This window comes from Notamacropus eugenii, chromosome 4, assembly GCF_028372415.1.
Source record: "Notamacropus eugenii isolate mMacEug1 chromosome 4, mMacEug1.pri_v2, whole genome shotgun sequence".
Taxonomy (NCBI): Eukaryota; Metazoa; Chordata; class Mammalia; order Diprotodontia; family Macropodidae; genus Notamacropus; species Notamacropus eugenii.
In genome coordinates this window covers 76,527,132-76,543,903 of record NC_092875.1, presented here as the reverse complement: position 1 = coordinate 76,543,903, position 16,772 = coordinate 76,527,132, and the positions used below count along the sequence as shown (strand labels likewise).

General features: G+C 49.0%; 2 protein-coding genes across 5 annotated transcripts in view; one reads left to right on the top strand and one right to left on the bottom strand.

Moving 5' to 3' along the window:
• The window catches only part of ADGRE5 (adhesion G protein-coupled receptor E5), an 81,464-nt gene extending 76,214 nt beyond the window's left edge, over positions 1-5,250 (top strand). For all 3 annotated transcript variants that reach the window (XM_072602087.1, XM_072602085.1, XM_072602086.1), the window contains 10 exons: positions 37-144; positions 825-1,048; positions 1,580-1,759; positions 1,998-2,192; positions 2,406-2,632; positions 2,853-2,919; positions 3,127-3,218; positions 3,344-3,512; positions 4,513-4,599; positions 4,693-5,250. In XM_072602087.1, coding sequence (XP_072458188.1) covers positions 37-144; positions 825-1,048; positions 1,580-1,759; positions 1,998-2,192; positions 2,406-2,632; positions 2,853-2,919; positions 3,127-3,218; positions 3,344-3,512; positions 4,513-4,599; positions 4,693-4,725 — 1,382 coding nt within the window. In that variant the 3' untranslated portion in view covers positions 4,726-5,250. The remainder of the gene's footprint in view (positions 1-36; positions 145-824; positions 1,049-1,579; positions 1,760-1,997; positions 2,193-2,405; positions 2,633-2,852; positions 2,920-3,126; positions 3,219-3,343; positions 3,513-4,512; positions 4,600-4,692) is intronic.
• A 96-nt stretch (positions 5,251-5,346) lies between these two features.
• On the bottom strand, positions 5,347-16,560 carry DDX39A (DExD-box helicase 39A). 2 transcript variants are annotated; one of them, XM_072602093.1, is made up of 11 exons: positions 16,373-16,560; positions 13,726-13,939; positions 12,912-13,039; positions 10,421-10,513; positions 9,630-9,813; positions 7,956-8,074; positions 7,012-7,143; positions 6,798-6,907; positions 6,173-6,317; positions 5,682-5,829; positions 5,347-5,515 (listed from the first exon to the last, which is right to left on the bottom strand). In XM_072602093.1, the coding sequence occupies exons 2-11, from the start codon at positions 13,931-13,933 to the stop codon at positions 5,499-5,501; spliced, it is 1,284 nt and encodes a 427-aa protein (XP_072458194.1). In that variant the 5' UTR covers positions 13,934-13,939; positions 16,373-16,560; the 3' UTR covers positions 5,347-5,498. The 2 variants fall into 2 exon arrangements, with proteins under 2 accessions (XP_072458194.1, XP_072458195.1); XM_072602094.1 differs by lacking the exon at positions 16,373-16,560 and adding an exon at positions 15,439-15,530.
• Positions 16,561-16,772: the final 212 nt, after the last annotated feature.

Here is a 16,772-nt window from a genome sequence, read left to right as displayed (position 1 = left end):
CCCAGCCTCCACATTGACTTCTTCCTCCTTCCTCAGAGCTGTCCTTGAACATTATGGAAAAACTGAAGGGGAGCGTTGAGGTGGGCAGGAGCCATTCGAAGATGAGGCTGGACTGGAATTTGGCTCGGAAACATGATGGCTCAGGTAACAGGGGACAGGATGGAGGCACCAGGCAGGTTGAAAAGGAGGCAACCCCACAGGCAAGGACAGGCTGAGGTCAGTGAACTGATAGGAACAGTGAGAACTGGTCCAAATGATTGGAGTGGAGGATGAGGAGATCTAGGCTTAGGTGAGCAGGTGCACATTCATTCATTCAACATTGATTAAGCACTGTGTACCCTGTTGGGAACTGAATACTGTACAAGGTCTACTGGACAGGGTTTTTGCCCTCATGTTGTTTATAGTCTAGTAGGAAGAGAAAATAGCAGTTGGGAGAGCTCTGTTATACCATAGTGCCTGAGAGAAATGAATGCCATCTTTGTAGACCTGGAGGCATCGGGGAAGACTTCCTGAAGGAGGTGGCATGGGAATTGGACTGTAAAGAAGGGATTAGAGGTAGGGAAGGGGAGGGAGAGCATTCCAGGCAGAGGAACAGTGTTGAGCAAAAGCACAGATGTGAGCCCAGTCAATCATTCAGTCTGTTTGGAGCACAGCAATATGAGAAAAAGCTAGAGAAGTATGTGGCATTCTCTAGTAGAAGCACAACAGAACTGGGAGTGGCAGGGGGCACAAGCAGAGCAAAGGAAAGGCTTTCTGGAAGAGTTAACATTGGAAGTGGAGGCTTACTCACTGCCTGCCTCTCTGTACCCCTCTCCCCCCAACAGATAAGGCTGTTGTGGGCCTGTTCTCCACTGAACACATGAAGAAACTGCTGGCCAAGGCATCACTTGTCTTGGAGCCTGAAACGAAGGTTGCCCTGCAGCAAGTATATGAGGCCCCAGTGGGAGGGGGCGTTCCAGTTCTGCTCTCTGCTGTCAGCACAGCTTTCCTAAGCAACGAGGACACTGGAAATCTCAGCTCCCCAGTCACCTTTACCTTCTCCCACCCAGTGAGTACCCCTGAGGGCTGGAGGTTGGAGAGAACTAGCAAGTCCCTTCTGTGTTACTCTGGACATAAGAGAATCAAATGAAGGATTCTGGGAATGTTTAACCTGGAGAAAAGCAGACTCATGGCAGATATCAATAACTGTTTTCAAAGGGAAGGAATTCGATTTAATTGGCTTGTCGCCAGAAGGCAGTACTAGGAGCAAGGGGAGAGTGGTTAGAGACAGGTTTAGGTTTAATGACTGGAAAAAACTTCCTGAGGAGTAGAACTTTCCAAAAGTGGAATGGTCTGCCCCTGCAGGTACTGGGGGCCCCATCCCCCAACACCAGAGGTCTTCAGGCAGAGGATGATACAGAGCCCTGTGCTGGTTAATTGTTCCAACTTAGATTCTCTAACTCTACTGTCATCAGGGAGTGTGGGGCTTAGCTTCAGTTTCCCTGTGATGAAGAAGCTTTCTCAGCCAGAGTCCAGCTGTCAGTCAGAAGCTCTACCTCTGCCCCAGGGTTCTATGAGACTTCCTTTCTTGTGCCTATAGAACGTATCCTGTGGGCCAAGGCAAGAAGTGATCTGTGCCTTCTGGGAACGTAACAATAATGGGAGTGGTCACTGGGCAACCACTGGCTGTAAGAAATGGATAAGCAAAGGGACCACTACCATCTGCAACTGTACCCACCTTAGCAGCTTTGCCATCCTCATGGCTCAATATGATGTGGAGGTGAGAGGGGGCCGAGGGAGTGGGAAGTCCAGTAGAAGGAGGGGAGTGATGTCAGAAACAGTAGGGATGGATCATGGGAAAGGGATGGGATCAGGGAGGATCAAGAGAGATGGGAGGGAATCCAGGAAGGGTAGGGGTGTGTGTGGGGCAGGGGGACATCCATGGGAGTGTTCTACTGATCTTCTTGGGTCCACCAGCCCGGGCCTAGAAAACTTCCTGACCCTCTGCTTGGTCCCAGGACTGGACTCTGTCAATGATTACCAAGGTGGGGCTGGGAATGTCCCTGGTCTTCCTACTCCTCTGCATCCTCACTTTCCTGCTATGCCGGTCAATCCAAGGATCCCGCACAACCATCCACCTGCACCTGTGCCTCTGTCTCTTCGTGGGTTCCGCTGTCTTCCTGGCTGGCAGTGAAAACCATGGCCAAGGCCAGGTATGCATACCCTCTAGAGCTTCTGGGCACGCAGAGGGTCAGGAGGTGACCAGGACACGGAGAAAGACAAATGAGCTGGAGAGAACAGCAGGGGTCCTGGGTTCATTAGCTGTGTGCTCTTGGCCATGCGCCTTCCCCTCTGCAGGCCTCAGTCTTGTCCTCTGTATGGAGGGGAGGGCCGGGCTGACCAAGCTGTCTCTCTCCCGGGCGCAGGTGGGGCTGCGCTGCCGCCTTGTGGCTGGTCTACTGCACTACTGCTTCCTGGCGGGCTTCTGCTGGATGTGCCTTGAGGGCTTGGAGCTCTACTTCCTGGTGGTGCGTGTGTTCCCAGGACCAAGCCTCCGCACGCGCTGGCTCTGCCTGCTGGGCTACGGGACACCCGCCATCATCGTGGCTATCTCTGCTGCAGTCAACAGCCAGGGCTACGGCCGCCCCAGATAGTGAGTGTGGCCCCTTCTGGCCCTCCCGTGCCCACTCTGCCCTCACCTCTCACCCTCTCCTCCCTGCCTTCTTTCCTCCTCTCCCTTCCCCTCCTCTTTCTTCTTTCTCCCTCTCCACTCAGGTATAAGGGCTTCCCCTCATCTCTCTATCTTCCCTGTGGGTGGGTGGAGGAACAGGTAGGGATCTCACTGATGGTACCCTTCCCTCTCCTCCCTGTAGCTGTTGGCTGAGCCTGGAAAATGGCTTCATCTGGAGCTTCCTAGGGCCTGTTACACTCATCATTGCAGTAAGTCACCCATCATTACCTATCCCAGTTCTCCCTGGTCTTCAAACCCCTAAGCTTATGGCCCTGGACACCAGAGCACAGAGACATTTCCCACTTACCTCAGCCCCTCACTACCCCGCACCCCGCCCAGGTCCAACTTCTCCCCTTGTACCAATTACTCCAGATGATGGCCCAGAATATTGACCCAAGTCTGTCTCTCCTCCCCAGTTTAATGCCTTCATCTTTGTGATCACTGTCTGGAAACTCACCCAGAAGTTCTCAGAGATCAACCCTGACATGAAAAAGTTAAAGAAAGCTAGGTATAAAGTGGAGGGGGTGTTGGGGGGAAAGGGAGGACTGACCCCAGTCTGGGCTGTTAGAAGGAGGCCTTGGTCAATCAGAGGTGAGCCTGACCATCAGTCTTATCTTGCTCTTTGCCCACCAGGATGCTGACATTCACAGCCGTTGCTCAGCTCTGCATCCTAGGCTGTACCTGGATTTTTGGTCTGTTCCTATTCAGCCCTCACAGTCAGGTCCTGGCCTACATTTTCACCATTCTCAACTGCTTCCAGGGCTGCTTCCTCTTTCTGCTGCACTGTCTTCTCAACAAGAAGGTCAGGGCAGCCCCAGTGTTTGGGACCTGGCACATAGAGGGGATGGAACCCAGAAAGCTCTGATGTCATAGAAAGAATGTGGAACTTGTCAGTCAGTCAACAAGCATTTATTAAGGTGCCAACTAGGAGCCAGGCACTGCTCTAAGCATTGGAGGTTCACAGAAAGGCAAGAGAGAATCCCTGCTCTCGAGCAGTTTAGTCTAGCGGAGATAACTACAAAAAAAGCTGCATTAAGTGGATAAGTGGGAAATAATCAAGAAGGTTGGGCAAGGCTTCTTGTAGAAGATGCTATTTTAGCTAGGACTTGAAGAAACCTGGGGGTGAGGAGGGGAGAGTATTACAGGTATGAGGGGCAGCTGGTGAAAATGTCCAGTCTTGGGAGATGGAGTGGCTCACTTGAGATGCAGAAAGGAAATCAGTGTCACTGGGATCCTAGAGCAAGGTATAAGACTGGAAAGGCAATGGGGGGAGCTGAGTGTGAACAGCTTTGAGTGCCAGAGGATTTTACAGTTGCTCCTGAAGGGACTAGGGAGCCCCTGGAGTTAAGTGAGTAGGGAGGGTGATGTGGTCAGATCTGGGCTTTTGGAAGACAGTAAATAGAGGATGGGCTGCAGTGGGGAGGCTTGTAGCCAGCAGACCAATTGAAAGGTTATTGCAAGTCCAGGCACGAGAAGATAAAAGCCCGTGTGAGGGTGGTGGCAGTAGCAGAAAAGAGAGGGGAGCCCATATATATAAGATGTGGAAGCAAGGGAACTTGACAGTAGATTAGCCTGGTGTTGGGGGGAGGTGGGGTGTGAGGAGCTGCAGATGATCTACCTGGGCTGGAAGCCTAGGTGATTGGGAAGGTGGAGATTCCAAAGTTCAAATCCTCCCTCTGGCACTTAATTGCCACCTGCCTTACAAAACAATTGAGGCCAAGAGGCCAAAATCATGTGATTCTTGGATTCAAAGCCAAGACCCCAACCTAGGATTCATCCAGCCCCACTCAATTCCCCTACAGGTTCGAGAAGAATACCGGCGCTGGGCCTGCATAGTCACTCAGAGCAAGTACAATGAGTTTTCCACCTCTACAACCAGTCAGAGTCGGGTAAGGGCAGGAGGAAGGCTCAGGGGATGCATGGTAGGGTGGGCAGAAGGCCTGAGGAGGGCCCCAAACTAACAGTGATGCTTTGTCCCTCAGGCCCTCAGACGTTCCCTGGAGTCTGGGATGTGAGCAGCACCAACGTGCCCCCGACCCTGTGGGGACCCTGCAGCTTTTGCACATGCCAAAGAATGATTCTGCTGCCTCTTCTATAACCCTCTCGCCAACTACTCCTAAGGAGTCTGTCTTCCCGCCAAGGCAGGCCTCGTTCAAGGAACATAAAGCTCAAGGGATGCAAACCCAGCCCTCAAGGGAACCAAAACGTAGCTCAAGTCATTCTGAGGGAGGGCAGAGAAATCGCCCTGGCTCAAAAACATGCCACTCATGATTCCATCCTGACTGGACCCACTGCCTGGGGAAGATGCTCTCTGGGCTAAGCCAGGCTCATGTCCCCTACCCCAGCTTTGGCACCAAAGGCTCACACCACACAAGATGACTGAGGCAAACGGTACAAAGAGGCTTGCCCGCCCCTCACCCACTGACGGGGGCACAGGGGCATGGGCAGCGCTGCCAGCAGACTTTTGTATTTGTTTTTATTTATCTTTTTTTAAAGCTTTCTGAGGTGACATTTCAGATTAAACAGACTGAGTTAATACATGATGTGGTTACAGCCTCCTCTCTTCTCCACAAGACCACAATGATTAGACCCTGATGTGCTTCTCGTGTCCCCTCTAAAAAGTAAAAAGGTGAGGCTTTTGTAATAAAAGTTTATTCTTACACAAATCTACAAGCTTTAAAAACAAAGTAAAAATAGTTGTGATATTCGTTGTCACTTAGTAAAGAAAACATTAAAAGCAGCAAACGGTGGCGGGGGTGGCCCCAATGGTCCCGTCTGTGGCTCTTGGTTATCGGCTTTGTTCAACTGTAGAAAAACAGAAAAAATAACTCTTAGTTTGAGGCCCCAGCCTGGTACCATCTCTCTATACTACCCTCCCCCTCAGTTTCACTTAGCTGCTTGGGAAAGCCTGGTCATGACCTAAGCTCTGACAAGAACCAGGCCAGGCCCCTAGCCCTGGACAGACACTCACTGTATGTGGAGATATCGATTTCCTCAGGCAGTTCTGCCACATTTACTTCAAAGCGGTCCTGGACATCATTAAGGATCTTGGCGTCTCCCTCATCAGAGACAAAAGTGATGGCCAAGCCCTTGGTACCAAATCGGCCAGCCCTGGCAACCTGCAGTAACCAGGAGATGACAACATCAGAGCTAGAAGATGAGTGTTTACCGTGGATCCCTCAGTGCAGACAACAGCAGAGATATGTTTAAATGTAGCAGTGGAAAAAATACTGGCATGTGCAATCAGTGTGACACTGGGCAAGTTTGGACCTCAGTTTTCTTACCTTGCACCATGACTGGATTAGGTGAGCTTTTCCAGTTCTGACATTCTAGAATCCTAAGTTCGACAGGATGGGCTTCCTACTTCCCATGCCAACCTTTCCCCAAGGCCTTACCCTTAGGGGCAATTGGCATTGGCCAGCCTGCTGAAGTACAGTCTCAAAACCAAGATCAAGCTCTTACCCGGTGCAGGTAGGTATCAGAGTCCTCAGGCATATCATAATTGAAGACTATATTGACCCGTTCAATATCCATGCCCCGGCCAAAGAGATTGGTGGCCACCAAGATCCGTCGCTGGAAATCCTTGAACTGTTGGTATCGTGATAATCTGGAAGTTGGTAAAGATAGTAAATTTCATGCCTAAAGAGCTCTACCTAGACAGTCTTTCCTTAAGACAAACAGAAGACACTCAATTTGCCAAATTACTGAGATAAGCGAGTTTATTCTACCCTAGCCTACCTCCAACTCCCACAGCCTTCCCTCTCTCCACACACATACACTTTATCTAGCATCCCTCAATGATTAGGAAACTGAATTACAGTAGAAAGGAGACTGGTAACCTTGAATCTGGAGACCTAAATTCAAATCCCACTTCTACTCCCTAAGAGCTGTGTGTCCCAACTTCTGTGTTTGTTTCTCTATCTGTAAAATGAATTTCACAGTGTAAGGAGTCAAGTAAACAGACACTTACTGAGAACTTCCTATGCGGTAGGCATTGTGCCTGCCCTCAAGGAGCTTTACACTCTAAGGGAAACACTACTGAACGGGGAGTCATTCGGACTACTCCCACTCCCTGGAGGGAGCTCACCTTTCCTCCTGAGGCATGCCTCTGTGTATGGCAATGGCTGGGAAGTTCTGCTCCACCAGGAGCTGAGCCAAGGCTACACAGCGCTGCACCGACTTCACAAAGATCACCACCTAAGCAAGAGAGCACCGAGATCAACACCTCATCACAGCCCAACCCACCTCAGAAGCGGGGAGGGGCAGACACCCTCCTAGCTTACTCAGCACCAAGGCATCACCTGGTTAAACTCCAGTACATCCAAGAGATCAAAGAGTTTTCTGTTTTTCTCACTGTCCTTAAGCTTCACATAGTATTGCTGTAGTCCATGCAGTGTCAGTTTTGTCTCATCATCCACAAAAACTTCCATTGGCTGTGCGGGAGAAGGACAAGGATTCTTAAACTTTCATACCAGGCTCCCTGGAAGGGTCCCGATCTCAGAGAACAGAGCAGGACAATATTGTGACAAAAAGAAAGCCCAGTGGGCTGACTCTCAAGGCATCAGGTTGGAATGCTAGTCTATACCTAGCAAAGATGGGAGTGCCCAGGGACTTCTGACAGGGACAAAAGAGGAAGGGAAGAAACTGATACGGGGGGAAGGTTCTGTCTGCCAAACCATGCCCTGCTCCTGAAGACACAGGGACCCACCACCTTGGCAGAGAGGTAGGCCCTAGCCCTAGAGGGACTCTAGCCATGAGGAAATGGCATCAGCTCTGTTCCCAGGGACCCTGTGCTGCAGCAAATTGGGCACTGAGCAACCTTTAGAGGCAGCCAGGTCCCCTCCCTGCACCCTCTCACCCAGGGAGGGGAGAAGAGCAGAGCTCACCTGTTCAGTGTTAAGAGCTCAGAGTCACAGAATCATTATGGAAATCACTTAGTCCAACCCCATCATTTTACAGATGAGCCAGAGGGGATGTGACTTGTTCATGGTCACACAGCGAGTTAATGCCAGGTTTAGAACCCAGATCTGACTCAGTCCACTGCTCTGTCTCCACTATATCACGGTGCCTCTGGCCTCTCTGTCGTCGGGGGAGGGTAGGCAGCTAAGCCATTCCTGGCTGCTCCAAAGCACAGTCCAGCCTGTGGCAGGCCCTACTCCCAGGTGAGGGGTGAAAAGCAGCCGGGGCTAAGAGGGGCATTCTCCTCTGCTGAGCTGGGCTGGGGGCATGTTCTCTTCGAACTCACATCCTGCATGAACTTTCTGCAGACAGGTCTTATCTCCTTACTCAGGGTGGCACTGAACATCATGCACTGCTTCTCATGGGGTGTCAAGCGGAAGATCTCCTGGACGTCCCGGCGCATGTCTGTAAGAAAGGGGGACAAGGACAGAGAACCAAGGGGGCATTAGGTCTCTGCTGGCCAAGGTCTCCCCACACAAACCACACTCACCCACACTCAGCCCCCAAGCCCCACCCCAACCCCAACAAACACAAGGTGTGGGCTGAGAGGGCACGTGATCTAGGAGGGGAAAAACTCCTCAGGATTGAGCCCCAAGCCTGCTGCCCTCTGGGCTGTGAGGTGACAGCAAGGAATGGTAGGGAAGAGATGGGTGTAAGAAGGAGTGATACTTTGACTTACACACGCTGTCAGTGGGGAACCCAGCTGCGCCCGTGTACCTCGTGTCACGGCCTCGGGGTAGGGCAGCCTGAGGTAGAGACAGCTGCTGGGATTCTAGCTGTAGTTGGCACTTTAGACACACTTAAGACACATACCTAATTTCTCACTGTCCCTCCTGACTTGGGGTCAGATTATAGCAGATAGCTGTTGCTAAGCCTTGTCTCTGCCATGAGCCTGGCCTGGGATGCATTCGGAGCTAGTAATTTGGGAAACCTGAAGTTACCCTGGTTCACCCCTTGCTCCCATTGCTTTCCCTGCTTTAAGGGACACGAAGAGAGAGGTGGAGGTGGAAGGATTATGTGTCTATCTCTGGTCAAAGGAAGCTAGGATTTAGAGGTGGAAGGAACCCATAGAGGTCATCTAGTCCAATGCCCTCATTTTACAATGAAACTTATGTAGAGAGGTTCAGTGACTTGCTTCCAGCCATCCAATTAAAAAAGGGGAGCAGGAATTGAACCTCCAAAAAAGCTGACTCCAAATCGAGTGCTCTTCTTACTAACTATACTAGTAAAATTGGGAACCCTGAGTTCTGGGCCCAAGGGTCCCAAATGAAAGTCCTCCTCCCAGGTGCATGGGAATGTACTGGCACAATGAGGAATGACAGCAGGAAGCGGCACTCAGACAAATTTAGGCTTAGCATTAAAGGACTTTTCTGACATGGGAACTATCCGGATGTGAAATGCACTGCCCTGGCAGACAGTGGAGCCCTCCACACCAGAGGTCTAGCGAAGTCTAGATGACCTTGGTGGTCTGCTGAGGAGATTTTTATAGAGTTGAACTAGATGGTCTCTGAGTTCCCTTCCAACTCTTAAGACTTTTTAGTTTGGGGCTGGGAAGAGGGAGGTTGTTCTTGGAAAATGAAGACCCTGGACTCTTCCCAAGTACTCTAGGGCCCCCATCTGCCCTTCCTGTTCCCCAAGGCAGAGCTTGGCCTCAGTGTGACACAGTCAAATGGCTGAAAGCAGATGCTGACTTAGGCAAAAATCAGGCTTGTATCTATGGCTCTGAGTGCAAATGCCTGCAAATTGAACAGGACGGACCACTAAGAAAAGCCTAGAGGAGGACCCTAAACGTTCCCCTGAACAACAGGGAAGGGCAGAGGTGCGAGGATGGCACCAGGCAGGATTCCCATCGCTCTAGTCCCCTGTGCCTGACCAAGAACAGACATAACAGCGCAGAGCACTCCCTGGGGTGCCAGGCTGCAGGGCACAGGGACAGCAGGAGCCGGCAACAGAGGCTCACCGAGCTGCTCCAGCATCTTGTCACACTCATCCAGTACAAAGTGCTTCACGTTTTTCAGAATGAGGCTCTTGTTGCGCACCAGGGCCAGAATTCGGCCAGGCGTCCCCACCACCACGTGAGGGCAGTTTCTCTTCAGAACCTCCTCATCCTTCTTAATCGAGAGGCCACCAAAGAACACAGAAACCTGCAAAATACATGTACATCACTGCCTCATCCATGCATGCACACCTCATAAACAAAGGGTGGGAACAAAGAGGTTTCTGGCCCTCTTGTTTTATGACTGAGGACTTTGGGTTGTCCCCTGTTTAGACAACCACTTATCACTAAAAATCAGGGGACCAACCCCTACAAGAGGAATACAATATGAGGTTACCTTCCCTGGGAGAGGAGAGGAGTTGTCAAGGTTCAGCAGATCAGCCTCAGGCCTGAAGCCCTGTCTGAGCCTCTGCTGGCCCATTAACCAATACACATTTAAAAAAAACAGCAGGGCTGGGATTCCAGCTCTGAGTCCCTTGAGACAGTGCATAATTCATTAAGCTTTTAAGGATAAATGATGGCAAACCTCAAAGGCAGTTTGGTAGCCAAGTTCTGTAAAGTTGACCAAGCAACAGAGTTGAAGGCACCAGAGACTGAGGAGTACCCAAAGACTCCAAAACACAAAGGGAACAAATTCCTTTCCAGCAAATAGATATGAGGTTCATGTCTAATTAAATTTAAAAGTCACTCCAGCAGTATGTTATGGTAGTAGCAGCCTCAATCACCTTGGTACCCAGAACAGAGAGACGATTTACCTTGACACTGGGCATATACTTGGAGAAGCGCTCATACTCCTTACAGATCTGGAAGGCCAACTCCCGAGTGTGGCACATGACAAGAACTGTTACCTGCAGAGACAAAACTCCTTACTCCAATGTTACCAACACCATTCTCAGGAAAGACTGCAGAGTAGGAGACAAAATAAAATGACCTAGCTGACAACCCTGGCACTGTTACCCAGTTATTTCCTATATTCAATACACAAGACCACCACCAAAGTACCACAAAAATGGTACCTCCTGTATACCAGTGGTGCTCCAAGTATAGACCACTGTCTATAAACTCACTGAAAGCAAGAAGGTATAGATATAAACATATGTCAAAACAGAATCTATTCAGAGGAAATGTGCTGCCCAACATTTGGAATAAGGCTATATAGAATTACAGAGAAAACTCAAAGACCCTCTAAGTACTCTGATCAAATAAGCCACAAAAGAGAGGGACCTAGTTAAGTCAACAAATCATAGTTAAGTTCCTAAGGACTGGCAATGAGGCTACAGAGATCAACAAACAAGAGTGCCAATTCTCATGGAGCTGATGTTTTACTAAGGTATACACATGCCCAAAAATATGTAGATACAATCATCTAAAAGATTAGGAAAGAAAGTGGACATCTTGGTTGAACCTTGAAGGAAAAACACTTTCTGAGATATGAGAACTGTATTCTACACATGGGAGAAGGTTTGCACAAGGGCCTAGAGGCAGCAGGTGGAAGCCATGCTCTGAGAGAAGCTCATCCAGTCTGGCTGGCTGGATCACAGGAAGAGATCTCAGAGATAATCAACCAAACAAGAGTTTATTAAGACCATTCAGAAGCCCACAGAATACAAACACCAAAGGAAAAGAGCCCCTGCCCTCTAACAGGAGAAACAACCTGTATATAAATCTAGATAGACTGAATCCATGGGTTTGGGGATGGGGGCCCCCTGAGCTCAGGAATAGCACAGTTGTGAAGGAAATTAGGAAGCCTCTAAGAAGCAGAGATAAGAGCGAACAATTGTGGACATGCAGGACAGCTGAGGCCACTGAACAGGAACCACCTTTACAGCACACACAGCAAGTGATCATCCAATCTTTTGGATGAAGACCTCTTATGAGATGGACCCCAACAGCTTCCTATTTCACACCTAACCAGCTCAGAGTTGCAGATGACCCAAAAGTCAGTGGTGCCATGAGCACAAGAAGGCTGCCCATTCCCAAAATGTGGCACAAAAGAGATCATTAAAGAAGTTTACAAGCAGAAAAGGAGATGTGCCTGTCCCATGGCAGACAGTCCAAGTGCTACCCTGGGACTAACAAAATTTAAAAAGTAGAGGAGCATCTCCAGCACACTGGCAGGGCCCTCTGCGGAAGTATGGCTCATAGATAAACACTGTCAGTAAAGGAATCCTAATAAAGCTGCCCAGACCCAATATTCTAACTTCCTTATAGAGCCCACTAAACAGCAGGCCCACTGCCCCTACCTGGCCACTCCACCACTCAATATCCTGACTTCTTCATATATGCCTCACTGTTCACTGGAACAAAAGGTATGTCCAAGAACTCATATTTCCCACAGAAATAGTAGGTGTGTCTATGCGCTCAATCACAACCTCATCCATCTAGTCTGAGACAGGACCACAGTAGTCAGTCAATCAGAAAGCAGCACCACCAGGATGCCCAAGCAGGATGTGGACTCCAAAACAACAGAAGGGACTTTCCCTAAGCAGGGACCTGCGCAATAATAGCAATAGCTGTGAACTTATGATATAGAGAGGCTCATGATAATATCATTATTATACATACATACCCCCTCAAATGGCTTTTTTCTGTATGCATTGTGGGTAATCACATGCACAGTTCCATTATGGCTGGGACCCCTTCCCTATTACCTAATCCCTTAACAAATCCCTCCTGCTTTTTTAATATCTATAATTTTTGTTATTTAATTGTATCTTTACCCTATAAAAATCGATCTTGCTTTCTCTGAAGTTGCTGGTTCCTCTTGGAATTTAGCCCACTTCATGAGAGGTATCAATCTCAATAAATGCCTATTCCAGGATTAGAGGTGGTCTGACCCTGAATTTTTTGAGATGGTGCTGCCATAACACAACGTGAAACTGCAACATCAAGAATTACAGAGAAGTTTGCAATTTTCACTGATGAAATATGTATTTATACCAATCCATCTAAGTATATAAGGGGTATATAAAAAAGTGGAATACTGTGACCAAGTCCCTGAGAGTAATGGCTACAACTTACCCTCTCTCCTTAGCAGGGCCTAACAAGACTGAGAACAAAGCCTCGACAGACATCTGCTGAATTAAAACCAATTCCATAAGCACTTGGAAGTACATCTTTAAAGGGTTCACCCACTTCTTGTCTCCAAGGAAGATCATGGAGGTGAAAGAGAAGTTCTCTTCATATCTTCAGAGGGTTCTTACTTACTGTAGAAGACAGACAGAAAGACCCTCCCCAGCCCAGTACCTGTCCATCCACAGGCTCAATCTGTTGCAGGGTAGCCAACACAAAGACCGCTGTCTTGCCCATTCCAGACTTGGCTTGGCATAGCACATCCATTCCCAAGATGGCTTGTGGAATACATTCATGCTGGACTGAGAAAGAAACAGTATTCTTCTAAGTAGGGGAATATGCTGTGAAGATTATCAGGCTTGGAATCAGGAGATCAGACTTCTAGAATCCCAGCTCTGGAACAGGCTCACCGTATCACTTTAGGCAAATCATTTAAACAATCTAGGCTACATTTTCCCTTTACAGGTATAAATATCATGCCTAGCCTGCCTACCTCACCAGCTTAGTGTGAGAATCAAATGGGATAATGGAAGCAAAGTGTTAAGTGGAAAAAAAGTAATTACTGTGAAGTAGGAAAACAAGACTTTAGAAATCAGGAAAGCATCTGATCAAAAAGGACTTAAATAGAGCCCTTCAGCTCCCTGACAAGTGAAGGGCTAAAGGAAGACCACAGAAAATCTGATTAGATGCCTAAGCAGTCATCACCAGTTATGTAGTGTGTGTGTATGTGTGTATGTGTATGTGTGTGTGTGTGTGTGTGTGTGTGTGTGTGATTTCTAATTTAATAGCTTTTGATGTCTTCATCCTAGAGAGCAAACTGAATAACTGCTGTTCTAGATGAGCAAACCTGATCAAATCAGGTACTACATGTAAAGCACTTTGCAAACTTCATAGTGCTATATAAATGTTAGCCATTATTATTCACCAGAAATACTACCTATTTCTGTGAATAGCTGGAACTGCGAAAATGGAAGGGGGAGAGGCCTACCTTCAGATGGATGCTCAAAGCCACAGTCCACAATAGCCCTCAGAAGCTCTGGCTTCAGAAGGAAATCCCTGAAGCCCGAGCTATGAATGGAGACATAGGAGCCCTTCACATCCTTCTTGGCAGGCGTAGGTGTGCTCTCTGTCATGGGCTGGGGCTCCTCATCCTCTTCATAATCAAGCAGTTCATTCTCCACATCTTGTTCAGCCATTCTGCCCTGAGGAGAAAAGAAAGATGTAGCTGGTTCATCACAGATGGCAGGAAGAAGGGCAGTACCTGCTTTTCCAGGCCACTGACAGAGAGAGGACAGGGGTCAACCAAGTGCTAAGTACAAAAAGACAAAAACACAGATCCCCCTCAATCCCTGGACACATCAAGAGTCCAAAAGTCCTTTTGCACTGTCTGTACTAGAGATTCTAACTCCTCAAATCAAAGCTGGAAGCCAGCAAGCACCATGAATCTTGCCCTCCTCATGGCCATTTCTGCCTAGCAAACTATCTTATCAGACAACCAACATATTTGAATACTTGTGTTCAATACCCATCTGCAGTAGGCACGGAGTGGAATAAGTACCAGGGAGACTCAGCAGTGGAAAACTCACAAGCCAGTTAAGACAAGACCACACATTCTAGAGGCATAAGGTAAAAAATAAAGTTCACTACTAGGGATGGGCAGATTGCTGCTATAGAGCCCCAACTTAAAACTGCTCTTTCTCCCTCTATTTGGGGCTCATACTACACCACCCTTAGTTAGAATGCTTTTATTAAAAAGCCTCCTGCCAAGATGTAGATCTATACCAGCATACAGATCATAATACCTACTTCTATCACCTAAGCTTCTTAATTAGGTTAATATAGCCTGAAAAGAAGAATCCGATTAAAAGGCAGTACTTATTTTAATCCATGCGTTAAAATGTATTTATGACAAAACCTTGTAGTTAAAAGAAAATTTAAGCCAAATATTCTCTGCCACAGAACTTGGGAACTTCAAATCCACAAACATAGAGGAAGACAAAGACAGGATGAATCAGGTGCCTTCTTTCCTTGGACTCCAAAACACCGTCTTTTTGCTTGATTAAAACATCCAACAAAACTTTTAGCAATGCTTTCCCATCCAATACCAAAAAAATCTACTGTTAACCATCTACATGTTAACCATCTTTGGGACCCCCAAAATAAAGCTTAAAAATGTTCTTCCTGTCACCAAGAACATTTATGATATCACGTCTTCTCTCTCCTGATATTCAGTCTCAAGTTATTTAAAAGTTTGTGTGCCTCAGAATACTAGCTACAGATTGCTGGCTCTCACCCTTAAGAAGCTCACACCTGGAACCAGGTGCTCAGGTAAAGAATTAATAATTTATGAGCACCTAATGAATATGTAATTTAAGCTAGCAATTATAACTTTAAACAAAAACAGGAAAAATTTAGAAAAGTCAGTAAGCACACAGGCCTTTCCACTCTCTTTCCAACCTGTATTAACCTGTGTAGCTGTCCCATAAAGGCCATGGAATTCATGGACACACCGAGTTTTTCTTAACTTTTAATTTCTAGTTCCACATTCTTTCCCTCTCTCCATCCCTTCTGAATTCCTAAGAATACGCTAAAAAATATTTTTTCATGTTCATTTACAAAAGCCTCTGTACAAGTTTACTAGACTGAGTCTACTCCAGAAAAGACTGTTAAAATCCATCCTTTTCAGTGAACTTGTCACTACCTTGAAAAGATTTCCTTTAAACTGTCACCCACCAAAATATTTCCTGTAGCAGCGTGGAAGCAAAAGACTCCAAACCTAGGCCAGCGGGGCGAAAAATCTGACAAGTTATGGAGAAAATACTTAGGAGAGTCTCGGACGCTGGCAACCGCCTAAGTCCAAAGAGCGGATTTATGGGCCAGGGTGGTCCTGGAGGGGCGGATTTTTTCAGTCGGAACTGACTACGCCTTCTGTGAGAAGTGGGGTGCCTGTGGCAGTGGTGAGGGCACCCACATTCAGGAAATCCTGTATGCCTAAACTAATTAGGGAGAGAGAGGAGTGGGGACCGTGGGAGCGAGGGCGCAGTCAGAGGACAGACACGTCCCGGGAGGCTCCGCCAAAGCTTGTGCAGGAGGGGGATCCCCACCAAAGCACAAATTTGAGGGGTTCCCTCTCGGGGACATTCTCGTAAAGTACAAATACGGGAGACTCCCTCCAGGGCACACGGGTGTCCCCTGCGTGGACAGGCGTGGGCGGCGGGCTCCCGATGACCCTCAGACAAATGCTCTGGGGCCCCCCGGCTTGGATCTCGGGGTGCAGACCACAGCTGCGGGGGCAGTCTCCCACGTATTTCATGAGCGAAGGGCGTCCCCGCCGCCGGGCTCCCCAGGCCTCCCGCCCCACGCGGGCCGCGCGCCTTCCGCAGCCCGGCGCCCCAACGGTCGGGCGGCCCGGAGGTGGCATGCGCGCGCCACCTGCCCCGGCCGCGGCTCCGCCCCCGCCCTTGCCCGGCCCGCGGCAGCGCGCGATGAGCTTCCCTGTCCTCCCCGGGGCCTGCGCCATCTCAGCCTCGCCGCGTGCCTGCCGCTTCAGCGTCAACTCCGCAGGCCTTTCCCGGCCCGTCATCTCCAGCGCGCCCAGGACCTCGCGGCCTGCGGCCCCCTCCTCCGCCCCTTACCTCTGAGCTGAGCGCTTGCCTCCGGCTGCCTACACGCGCTCCCAAAGCCAAGAGTTAACTCAGGAGAGGTGTCGCGTTCGAGTGGAAACCGCCTCCCCTACTTCCTTCTCTTCCTGCTAAAATTGGCGCACCACCTCCAAACTTCCCGGCTAACTTGCCTTGTTCACTGGGCTGTCAGCCTTTCACTCAGAAGGGAGCAAGCTCTGATTGGTTGATTGGTCTCGGCCGCGCAACCTATAGAGGGAGAGGGGACGGTCCCAATGTTTCATTGGGCAAAGTCTGCGTCGATCCCGGCGAAAGTCCTTCTGAGTGGTTTAATTAATTCCAAGGGGCCGTCTCGAGATGGGACCATATGACCAGGCCTGGCGAATACCTAGGTGCTACCATACTTACTAATGGC